Source organism: Phacochoerus africanus, chromosome 1 (genome assembly GCF_016906955.1).
Source record: "Phacochoerus africanus isolate WHEZ1 chromosome 1, ROS_Pafr_v1, whole genome shotgun sequence".
In the NCBI taxonomy this organism is placed as follows: domain Eukaryota; kingdom Metazoa; phylum Chordata; class Mammalia; order Artiodactyla; family Suidae; genus Phacochoerus; species Phacochoerus africanus.
In genome coordinates this window covers 150,722,441-150,734,642 of record NC_062544.1, presented here as the reverse complement: position 1 = coordinate 150,734,642, position 12,202 = coordinate 150,722,441, and the positions used below count along the sequence as shown (strand labels likewise).

The 12,202-nt window shown below is 52.3% G+C and overlaps 1 protein-coding gene across 1 annotated transcript; it reads right to left on the bottom strand.

Annotated features, from left to right (window-relative positions):
* Positions 1 to 522: 522 nt before the first annotated feature.
* On the bottom strand, positions 523 to 12,154 carry CHCHD4 (coiled-coil-helix-coiled-coil-helix domain containing 4). The gene is made up of 3 exons (XM_047781845.1): positions 11,906 to 12,154; positions 4,602 to 4,700; positions 523 to 1,622 (listed from the first exon to the last, which is right to left on the bottom strand). The coding sequence occupies exons 1-3, from the start codon at positions 11,925 to 11,927 to the stop codon at positions 1,327 to 1,329; spliced, it is 417 nt and encodes a 138-aa protein (XP_047637801.1). The 5' UTR covers positions 11,928 to 12,154; the 3' UTR covers positions 523 to 1,326.
* Between the last annotated feature and the right edge of the window lie 48 nt (positions 12,155 to 12,202).

The following is a 12,202-nucleotide window of genomic DNA, read 5'->3' as shown; positions in this document are numbered from 1 at the left end:
GCTGGACCATAGCTTCATGCAGGCAGGGGTCAGCTGGGGCCCCTTCCCATGTCCTTTGGACATGGACCATAGAGGCTCCCTGAATGCATTTAATGAATGGGCTCCAGGACAGTCACAGATCAGTGACATCCTGACCAAAACATTTCTGAAAAAGTATGTTAAACATGCAAGACTGCATGCAGCTCAAAGAAGTCCTGGGTTCCTATGGGCGTCACAGCTTCCTGACCCCACTCTTCATGCAGGCTGTACCTCCAGGCTCCAGGGCACTGACACCTCCTCTGGTGCTCCTGCCTCCGTCCCCTCTTGAGTGTGGGCTGTGACTCCTTTCTCACAAGTACAACATGGCGAGGTTGGCAGCGGTGTCTGTGTGGAGGCTTCTTAAGGATGCAACGAGGCAAATTTGAAGACTCAAACTGCTCTACCAGTGTCTTCAAAGAAGAATGGAAACTGATTTTTTCCTAATTTATATTTCCTTATCTCAAAAACGTTTTTAATTAGTAAAAACAAAGGACACATTTAAAATCAGGTAAAAATCATGTTTTTTTTTTTTAATTGACACCATTTCCTCTCTTGGCTGCTACTTTGGTAATAATTAGGTCCCCACCTCTCAAGAACACTGCCTCTGAACAGACTGAGGCACAGCCAGTGTGAACACAAGGCCCCAAGCCAGGGCTTTCGGAATAACAAGAACAGCAAAACCCAGTCTTCCTCTTCACTCACAAAGGGATTCATTTAGAGGGTCCAAAGCTCTGCTTTCCAAAAACAGAAAACCTAGAGCTCAATGCAAAACTAGAAACCAAATGTATTAGGAACGAAGCACTGCTTCCTCAAACACTCAAGGTCTGCCATCCCGCCTCTTGTGTGAGGCATGGCCCCACTCCAGCATTCTTAAAGGAAGATGTTTTGTTTCTGTTTCATTTTCCAATGGGGTATAACATCTACTAAAAGGGAAACAATGAATCAGAATAAATCAGCTCACTCACAAGAGACACTCTCAGAATGATTTCTGGTTGCTGAGATTATTCAGCATACATTATTTCAAAATGGCAAAATCCAGGACATTGTGAGAAAAGAATTCAAGAATGGGGGTAAACTGGCTGACAGGTTCACAGGGGTTCATGTGACACCTGCATACACACAACCCCATTTCTTCAGTGTACAGGTAAGGGGCCAAGACCCCATTAGCACAATAAATTACTTTGTACATTACAGTGCACAGAACAACAGAGGGAAAGACACTTTCCTGGAGAGCGACTGAAAGGCATTTCCAAGAGGTTCAGGTCACTCTGAAGGAGGCTGGGGCCCCGAGCCCGAGCCCAGCCTTCATTAGCTCGACCCCTCCTCCTCTTTGGTTGCGGAGGCCTCAGCGGCAGCTGTTTCCTCAGACTGGTCCGACGGCCTCTCCTCCTCCTCCTCCTCCTCCTGGGGGTAGAGGTCTGGGTACTTCTGCATGCACTCCTGCATGGCCCGGAACTGGTCTACACAGTCCGACCCCTTGACCTCCTCCGTGCTGTAGTGGAAGCACGAGAAGGCTGACTTGAACTGTTCCCCACACGGGCCGCTGGCCATTCCCCCAAGGCACGGGCAGTTCCAGTTGATGTCTCCATTGGGCAGGATCAGTCCTGCAACAGGAAGATGGGCAAGAAAATGAGATGATGCTGTGCAAGTTTTCAGAAAAAGCAAAACCAAGTCCAGTCCTCACAGATATGGCAGTAACACGACCCCGGACCTGGTTCCAATGCCTGGCACAGCCCAGCATTCCTGGCTCAGCTGCAGAGCTGTCACCACCGGTGCCTTTCTCCCTCCATGTGCGACATTCCCAGTACCCGGGCCCCAAGAACCGCACGTGGGAAATGGGTTCATCCACAATGGAGGCCACCATGAGGATGGTTAAAGGGAAGCCTTTTAAAGCCCCAAAACAGAGTTCCCGTTGTGGCTCAGAGGTAACGAATCCGACTAGTATCCATGAGGATGCAGGTTCTATCCCTGGCCTCAATTAGTGGGTTAAGGATCTGGCGTTGCCATGAGCTGTGATGTAGACCACAGACTCAGCTCGGATCTGGTGTGGCTGTGGCTGTGGTGTAGAGTGGCAACTACAGTTCCTAGCCTGGGAACCTCCATATGCCTCAGGTGCAGCCCTAAAAAGACAAAAAACACACAAAAAACCCAAACACTAAAGGAGTGAGGTACTGGCCCTCCTTCCACAGGTGGTCAGGACCTCGGCCCCATGTGCCCTCCTTTTAAGCCCCTCTGGCTCTGCAGCTGCTCTCAGCCCAGCAGGGTGAAGACTGGTAAAAATGAGGCTGGAGATGAGCGCTCAAGACGCGGTGGAAAGGAAAAGGCTAGTGGTCAGAGCAGTGTGGCTCCATTCTTGTAAAAACAGTAAGGCTGTAGGGCTATTAACCATGTTAACCAAACTGTGAAATTGTTCATCTGTGTTGGGGGAGGTGGGGTTACAGGTGGATTTTCATTTTCAGTATTACAGAGGCCCCTTTTGATGGGTATATCTCCTTATCTTTAAACCCTGTTTACAACTAAATAGTATTTCCTAGTTTTCTAAAATGTTTTCAAGATGATGGCTCTTTTTCAGCTTTGTGACATGATTCACGTAAAAGTTTCTTACAAGTAGTCTATGGAAACTGGAGCCCTCGTAAGAAAGATTCTGTAATGCCCAGTGAGATTACACATGACTTTTCACCCCAGAGAAGCACACAGGCCTGACACTGAACTCATTCTCCCCATCTTAAGCCTCAGTCGAACCCAGCTCCAGAATCTTCACTGATCCACAAAGCCACTGTGGCAGTTTCTCACTTGTAAAATGGGCCAGTGGTGGAGAGGTCAGGGGGCCCGGCCCTCAGCAGGCAGCTCACCCTCACCCTCCCAGCTGCAGAGCACATAATGCAAAGCTGTCCCTGCTGAATCACACCGTGCTTTGGGCGGCCTGCTGTGGTGGGTCCCACCTACCCAGGAGGTTTCTGGGGGCAGTACGCTCCCAGTGGGGACCACAGCCAGGCCCAGCTCCAACCCCCGACCCACCTCTCCTTGCCTTTAAGGCGATCTCAGGGCTGGAAACATAACAAATGCCACTGCCACCCCCTGGAGGCTCAAATTGGCTAACAAACCTGCACAACCAGTTTCCTAAGGACATAATGGATTATAATAGCAACATTAAGCACTAGCCCAGGCCACAGGAGTGCCTGTTCCTCATGTCTCAGGGAAAAGGGACTCAAGTGAGGTGGCTCCTTGCAGGCCATCTGCACAACCACCCAAGCTCACCTCTAGGGCCTGCTCCGACCCTCCCTTGGAATCAGCTGGTCTTCAGAGCCCCCTGACTGTCTGATGGAAATTAATCCCACATTTCTCTCGGACTCCTGGCCGTTCCCCATGCTCTCGGCCAGAGCTAGGTGCTGTAGGCAGGCAGTGGGCACAACTTGGTGGCCTGCTTGGTCTGCTTAGTAATTTGGCAATTGAGGGTTCAGACCTAGGCCCCAGAATTGTCTTATTTGCTTTACATGCTGTCTATGAATACCACACATACCTTACTCCTTATTCACTAGAAGGAACTGCAATGGCTAATTCCTCTGTCAGTGAAGAGGTGGGAAGGAGGGAGAACAAGCGGGACAGTGAAGCTGGTGGGACCAGAGCAGGTGCCGGGTCTCCAGGCAGACAGTCCTCCTTTACAAACAGAACAAGACCCAGTTCTGCAGGACCCACAGCCTCCATCAATTAAAGAAACGTGCTTGACTAATATGGACCTAAGACAGGCGGATCCTGGACTTCACACGGACTGACGTTTCTCTAAGGATGAGGACTCGAGAGCTCCCATCAGGGTGCAGCCCAGGCCCCCTTAGCTCTACCTCATCCCCCTCCAGGAGTGGTAATGGGAGCAAGCGAAGGGTCCTGAGAACACGCGCCAACCAGGAGCCCACACTCTGCAGCCAGCTGGCTATTCCACCCACTTACCCCCAGTTGGCACTGGGAGGTTTGTTAGCCATTGTCACTGGTGTTGGAGATGGTTTCTGACTGGTGAATTGAGTACTGTCTATGAACACCACACACACCTGCCTCACACAGGCTGGGGAAGTTCTAGTGGGTCCAGCAGTCCAGACCAGGAGAGCTGAGTCCTGCTGCTGGAAAATGGTCCCTCTCTCGACTGAGCTTCCCACAGTAGGTGCTTGCTGGAGCACCTGGGAGGAGGGAGCTGTGGCCCACCCTTCAGAGTGAGGGTGTACCTCTCACGGCCTGCTTGGCAAGGGTCTGTGAAGTCCCTGAGTTCAGTCTGGTGACTGGGCTCAGCAGAAGGCCCCTGTCACCTGTACCAGCTGGAATCCCCTGACACTTGCCCCCAACTCAAGCACTGGGAAGCATCAAACCAGCTTAAGTCACTGCAAAAACTCAGAAGGAAAAGAGGCAAAAGAAAGGAGAAGGTCCTAGGTTTGGGCCTGATGACCAGGGCAGTGCAGGGGATGAGGGCTGGAAAATGCAGGGCCCCTGCACCTAAGGGAGTCACTCTCATTGTCCTCGGAGGTGGCTGTGGCCCAGAGGACACCTGGAAATCGGGCGGTGGCCAGGAACATGGCACTCTCCCTGGAGCCACTCACCGTGCTCCTCGTATGGATCATTGGGGTCATCGGCCACCAGCTCCGCGTTGCTTGGAGTTTCATGGTCTTCTTTGGTCACAAATATGATTCGATCCTTCCCTAGTGTTTGGAGAACGGGGAGAAATGTTTCAGCCAGGATCTGCAAATCAGCCCTAAACCCAAGCAGCCATGGAAAGCCATTTGAGGACTGTGCCACTTGAAACCCTGAAGTGAGGTGACGCTCACACAGCACTCCCACCCTGCCTGCCTGTGGCTGGAACAGGGAGGAAGAGGATGGTGTCCCCAGTGCTGTGTGTGTCCTCGGGTGGGAGACAAGACGCCCCATACTGTCAGTGCAGCTGCTTTCAGCCCCCAAGTTTTCTGACTGTTTAACCAACTAGTCTACCATCAGAGAGCACCCCCCACAATATTACAGGAGGAGGTCTCCTTGGGGAGGCTGGGTGCATACAGGAAGGGGCACGAGTGTCCTGCATCAGCTAACCTTTCTGACCCTTGGCCCATCTTCTACAGAGAACCAAGCCCAGAGTGGCTACTAAGAACCAACCAGCTGGAAATGGCCAGGTAGCACTTCAGCTATCGGCTCCTCCGGCTCACCCCTTATACCTCGTAGCAGCCAGCACTTGACCTCACCTCCTAAAACCTGTGGCTATCAGCTAACCACACAGCAAGTGCTTGTTATTACTGTGCGGGTGGGGGCACCTGGTCTGAGGGCCCCGCCTGGTGTCTGCAACCCCGGGTGGATGGGGCTGGCCAGCTCCTGCTATCAGCCAGTCCCCTCCAGGAAGCAGCGGGAGCTCCATTTCCTGCAGTGAGCATGAAGGTTTGGGGGTGATCTGAACCCAGCTCTGTCTCCCCAGGCTATACCGCACCCTACTGCCAATCCCCACCCCACAAAAACAAGAACAGTTCTGTCCTGAGAGCCTACATGCTCCAGGGATGAGTAAAGTCCTGCCCCAAGAAGCCTAGAATCAAGCTTTCTTCTAAGCTCCTGGTGCCCACCTAGTGAGGGGCAAGAACAAGTTCAACAGCCCCAGTGACCGCCCACCCTGGCCCAGGAGACCCGGGATACAAGGCAGCATGTACGCAGACCATCCAGTGTGCCCTTGGACAGAGCCCTCGTCAGCAGCCACTGGGGGCAGAGGGGCCTGCAGACACGTTATCTCTCCCAGATCTGCTGCATTTTCTCTGATTATTTCCTACTTTTTTGTTTGCCCTTTATATTTAGGAAAGTTCAGTCACAGGGACGCCGAGGAAAATGGAGGAAAGCTTTAGGCCCGTGCTGGGTTGAAGTATTTCCAGATGAGGCCTGGGGAAAGCGTGGGGGTGACAGTATACATCAGGGACATGCTGCCATAAGGACAACTGAGGGGACAGGGGAAGGCACTTGGTGCTTTATGCCCTCCCCACACCTGCACAGGGCCTGCCATGGGTGTGACTCGCAGCACGCACAGGGCCAGGGCCTGTTCCTGAAGACCTCCCATTCCATCTCCAAGAAGGAGGCCTGGGAAAGGACTGGGGCCAGATGGCCAGCTCACATTCAAGAACCCAAGGACCTCGGTAATTCTGGGCAGTACTCAAAGCACTCGAAAGCAGTCTGCAAAAGTGCTGCGTGCTAAGCAGAATAAGCTGACACAGTTTTTCGACTTGGTGCTGACAGTTTTGTTTGCCAAGATCTCAGCCAGGCCCAGCTCCGTGGGGAGGCCTGGTCTTAGGCCCAGGGGCAAGAGGTGCAAGCCTGGCCCAGTACAGGAGGTCCAGAGGCCAGTCCTCAGCCATCAGAAGCTGAATCAAGCTCTCTGTGTGTCCACACTGCTAACGGTTCCCAAGTGACTGACACAACCAGGTCTGGGAACCACGGGCCAGCACAACCCTGCCCAGAACGTTCTCGGTCCCTCCCACAGGGCCCAGTCCTCTCAGGCACCTTCCTGGACAGCCCCCCAGGGATGGGTCACACTGGATCGAGGGATGTGGTACTGTCATTTAGAGTAAGAAACATAGATTCTATAAGCTTAGCAGAGTTCCTAAAGCCACTGAAATTTCCCAGGTGACAAGCATGAACGTCTTCTGTTGTGTTAATAAGGTGACTGGCTGGCAGGAGACACAGCCCTGTAATTGGAGGGCAGGAGCGTTCAGTCTCACCCGCCCCTCAGCCAACAGTCAAGGATTTCATCTAGGATACCTCTGTAATGAGGCCTCGGCAAAATCAAAATCGCAAGCAGACAGGCCTGGGGGAGGCTCGGGTTGGGGAGCACGTGAGGTTGGGGGATAGGGCAGGAAACTCCATGCTCCTTCCCTACGCCCTGCCCTGTGCATCTCTTCCATGCAGCTGCTCCTGGGTCATATCCTTTTATAACAAACCAGGAAGCTAGTGTGTAAACTGTGAGTTCTGTGAGCCACTATAGCAAAGTAACCCTAGGAGGGGGTCGCGGGCACCTGTGATCTACGGCCAGTGGTTCAAAAGTGCAGAGACAACCTGGACTCGTGACTGGCAGCTGCAGTTTGTGGAGGCAGGGAGGGGGTGTTGTTGCAGGACTGAGCCCTTAACCTATCTGTCACTTTCTCCAGGTAGACAGCGTCTGACTGAGTTGAACTGTAGGACACCCAGCTGGTGTCAGAGAATTGCTTGGTGTGGGGAAAAAACGCACATACTGGGATTGGAATCAGAATCATTAATGGCAGAACCTAACTGCATCTTTTATACACTTGGGCCCCAAAGCAATGCACTTCCCACCTATTCACTCATTTACCCCTCACACCAGCACCGTGAAGTGGGTACTACTTTATTTCCTTTGTACAGAGCAACTTATACGCTGTTCACTGCACACCTGTCCCAGCAGGAAGGCCTGAGAGTAGACACAGGACCGACAAAAGGACAGTGCTCATCGCCCCTCAAGTCCCAACTGTGATAAAACAAAGTTTCATGACGATGCCGCCTAGGGGACTAGGTAATCGGCTAGCCTGGGTGTCTCATTACATTTCTCAGGAACTTCTCTAGTGAAGTAAGATATAAAAATGCTTGTTTTCCACTTCCAAGATAACCTAAAAAAGTTGATAAAAGCATATCGGGGAGGATGTGGATACACCACCTTATGCCCTCTTAAGCGTTCCGAGTCAAAATTGTCATGATTACAGCCCAGGGAGAGAAGGACTGGGGTGAAATTAACTCCCAACTGGGGAGGGCCAGTGACTTCCCAGCCACACAACAAAGGCTCCTTGGTCAGAGCCTGGCCCTGGATGACCGCGCCATCAGACAGTGGCACGGGGATGGTAACCTGCAAGGAACTCTCTGCTGGCACAGAAGCAGGTTGTTCCCAGTGTGGGGGCAATTCAAGTGTCAGGTCAAATACCATCTACCAGGTTGAAATAATGTTAAAAGCCGAATGCTGTTAGAATTGAGTCCATCATCTGTCTGGTTTTAGAGTTAATGGAGGCCACAGGCCACCTAAGAGCTCGTTTCTTAGATGTTTACATGAGGTAGTAAAAGAAAAAATTTTAAATCAATGTCAAACTGTATTTCTCCAATTCAGGAAGCAGCAATTCCCTGATGCTGGGCTCTCTATAGGAGAACCAACCTTTAAAAACCTGAAACAAATTCCATCTATGAAGGCTCATAACCTAAGCACCTCTCAAAGGCCCCACCTACTAATACCAATCACCCCTGGAGTTAGGATTTTAGCACAGGACTTTGGGGGTCGAATTCATATCATAGCAATGGGAGAGTATGGTTCTGTTGGTGATGTGACTGTGGTTTCTGGGCAGGGACCTATCTTTGTATCCCTGACCCTGGTACCCAGACAGTGCTCATGTTTGTTAATGGACCAGTTGCAGTAAGGGCTCAAAACCATCTGTGAGAAGAACACAAACGCAGCCCTAAGCCTAAGAGTTAAGCCCAGCTTTGAGAGGCCTGGCTCAGGGTAGCACTAACAGGACTGTTCAGAGCTAGGGTTAAGCACCTACCAGCTCAGCCCACCTACCTCCATGGTTGGGGCAAGAGTCAAGAGAGTTTGGTTACACAAAGGAGGTGAGGTGAGTTTCTGCTCTCATCTGAAATTCCTCTCAAAACATAGTAACTTTTTTTTTAATGGCTGCACTCACAGCATATGGAAGTTCCCGGTGTGGGGACTGAACCAGTGCCACTGCCACAGCATCCTGAGCCCCTGTAGTCAGAATCATAACGTACTGGGCCACAGCGGGAACTCCAAAACACAGTAACTTTAAATGGCATCAAATGACATAAAATCATTCATCTGGAAGAGATGGGAGGCTGAGATGTCAATGTCAAAAGGGGGAAAACAGAGGACTGCTCTTGCCTCAAAGATGGGAGACAGCTGACCCCAAAGTGCCCCTGGAGGGGCGGTCTAGAAGAGCAGTCCCCATCCACACACCTGGGAGGACTGGGAATTGGAGGCCCAGGTCACTCTGCAAGCAGGACTTCAGGGTGGGGCTGGTGACAGAAGGATTGACAGAGCATTCAAACACCAAGACACCCCAGTTCTGCAGTTTTACTCTGTGCCTCTGTCCCCGACTCCCGTCTTCCTCTCATGCCTCCCTCATCCAATCCTGCTGGCTCTGCCTCCAAGCATCCCTCACCTTCATGACCTTCATGACCCCCTCTCCCCACTTCTCCCTCCATTCAGCATCTCCTTGCTTCTACTTGAATGTGCTGAGCACACGCCTACCTCAGGGCCTTTGCACAGGCTGTTCTGCCCCCTAGGAACATACTGAGATCCCCTCTCAGCCACCTTCTCCCTGCCTTCATACCTCCTGCTCAGATGCCATCCTCCTTCATCCTTTCCCATCGCCATTTACCTGCTTTTTCTCACCTTACAATTACATATTTGTTTACCACCTGTCACCCCCACTGAAATTGAAATGTCTGCTCCATTCATTGCAGCACCTCCAGAGCCTAGAACAGTGCCCAAGACATAGTGGGTAATCGGTATTTGCTGAAGACGTGAATGGAGAAATTGAACTCTGGGTTCGAACATGAAGACCTCCGCCCCAGCAGAGAAAGGTTATCACCATGAAGCAGGTTAGAGAAAAAAACCCTTGGATGGGTGGTCTCATTTTCCCCAGGACACGTGTGGGTCTTTACACATCAGAATCTCTCAGCACATCCAACTCAGGAAAGTTCCCCCCCCCCCAGCCCCCACCATGCCATGAGGGCAGATGGCCCACCTATGACCACAGCCATGCCTCAGTGGCTGGTACTTCACAGGTGCTCAATAAAGTTTAGCTGAACAGAAGCGGGGTCAACATTAGAAGAGAAAGAACAGTGCTACCCGTGGCCAGGGAGAGAGTCTGGGTCCACACTGCCCAACACCTTGAACACCCAGCTGAGGCCTTTACTCCAAAGACTGGGGGAGGGGCAGGGCACCCCTGAAGTCAATGTGATTCACTTAGGACAGAGGGAAGGCGTATGCATGGGTTCACTGGGTAAAGGTGCCAGGTGTCAGGGGTATGGCCCATCTAATGCTCTCAGAAGACAGGAAATGCTGCTAGAAGACAGGAAATAAGATGACCAAAACAAACCAGGTAATTTCATAGTTTAGGAAGTGAAAGACACAAAGGGTCAAGAAAGACCTTACTGAGAAGCTGAATCTTAAAGGATGAGGAGGCAGCCGTGGGAAGACCTGGAGGAAGGATGCACCCAGGCAAAGGGAACAGCTGAGGCCAGTGTGGCTGGTCAGCAGTGGGTGATTAGAGACCAGCTGGGGACGGATCAGGCGGGGGCTCCATCACACAAGCCCTCAATCAGGCGTTTGGGATCACTTCTCTAAGTCCCATGGGAAACAGAAAGAATTGCTAGGTAGAAAAGAAGTTTTTTAGGATTTAGGGGACCATGGCATGGATAATATTAAAAACTAGGGAAGGCCTAAAAATGAATGCTTTCAGTTCTCACCCCCAAAACTAAGAGAAATCTTTGACCCAGGAAAAGATATGATCTACCATTTGGTGGTAGATAAACACCTGCCTTGGACTTCCAGAAATCCTCAGGGACAAGGAGGGTCTGTTTATCTGCATGGCCTCATTAAGCCCACAAGGCTCAAAAAAGAAAATTTGCTAAATGATGAAGTAAAGTAGACTCAGAAGGCAATAAAAAAAACAAGAGACCTACTCTCTAACAAAGCGGTGAGGGCAGAGGACTTTTGCTCAAGGCAGAGTTAAATATCAATCAATTGAAATAGCACTCATTAGAGACATCGTGAGTATTATGACTTTATGACCCAGGGAAGGAGGGTTCTGGAAGCAGAATGGGGTACTGGGGGAAAGGCCTAGCATTTTAGATTGAGCTGTTTTCCTACCTAAGCATGACCTTGGATAGATCACCTCCATCTCTGGGCTTAAGGGTCCCTCAATGACCTGAGGGAGCTAGACTATTCATTAAAGAATTCCAGGGAGAGTTCCAGCTCTCTCTGGAGCTTTAAAGTCTCAGGTGTCCACCATCCCCCTCACCTGGCACTAAAAAGGTGCTTCATGAATATCTGGAGAAGGAAGGAAGGCCCACTTCTCGTTTTACAAGACTGAACATTGGGCCTTGGAGGGGCTGGGTGACAGCTCAGGGACAAAGAGCCAGTTAGCGGTTGTGCGCGGAGGCCCTCGAACTCCTGGCCCGGAGACTTCTGGGGTCCCAGGAGAGGTAACAAGGAGAGACACCATAGACAGAAACCAATTTAGTTTTGTTTTTTTCGGGGGTTATCTTCCCAACGGAAGGCTCCCTGGAATCCACTGGTCACCAGGCTGTGCAGCTCTGGAATCAGACCGCGGGGGTCCAACCCCAGCTTCCGGACTTGCCGGCATCATGGCATTAGCCTAGTCACCTCTGGGTCGCTGTTTACTCTCGGGAAATGAACAGGGCCTGGCTTAGGGCACACCAGCGCCTGACCGGTCCCCTCGGGCGGTACTCCACGCCGCAGCACAGAGCACGCCGAGGGCGACTTTCCAGGACTGTTGACGGGCGGCGCAAACCGGAACACGTGGTGTGGGTAAGCGCCATAGTAACAATTGATACCTATAAACTCTCCGTTAGGAGCCAGCGGCAGCGCGCTCGCACTCCTCCGACCCCCAGGCCTAGTTTAAGAGCTCTCTCACGTGGTGGTCCCTCCGACGTCCGGGTTCGAGCCTCACGGTGACCTTGGACCGCCTCGCTTCTCCCCGCTGCCCATCTGTAAAGCGGGGATGGAGACCCGACGCAAGGGTCCGAGGACTATCTTCCGCACCAGTGGTGGGGGAGCGGGGGCCGCACAATCAGCCTGTTCCCTGCAGGCCCTCGTAGGCCGTCTCTAGGTACCCCGCCCTCCTACCTTCCTGCCGGCAGTAGGCCATGGTGCAGCCCGGCGCTCCAACCTCGCGGTGATCGCGGTGGTTGCCTCACGCCGTGACCTCTCCCCGGCGGGGCGGGCGGCTGGGAGGCCCGTGCGGACCCGCCCCCTCCAGGCCTGCCCTCCGCGCGCCTGCCTCGGAGCTCCTAGCCTGGCCTTCTCAACCGGGAACTACATTTCCCAGCAGGCCGCGCGCCGCGGAGCCACTCCCCAGACAGAAGGAACTGCAATTCCCAGAATGACCTGCAATGCGCAGGTACACCAGTGAGGTACCGGGTA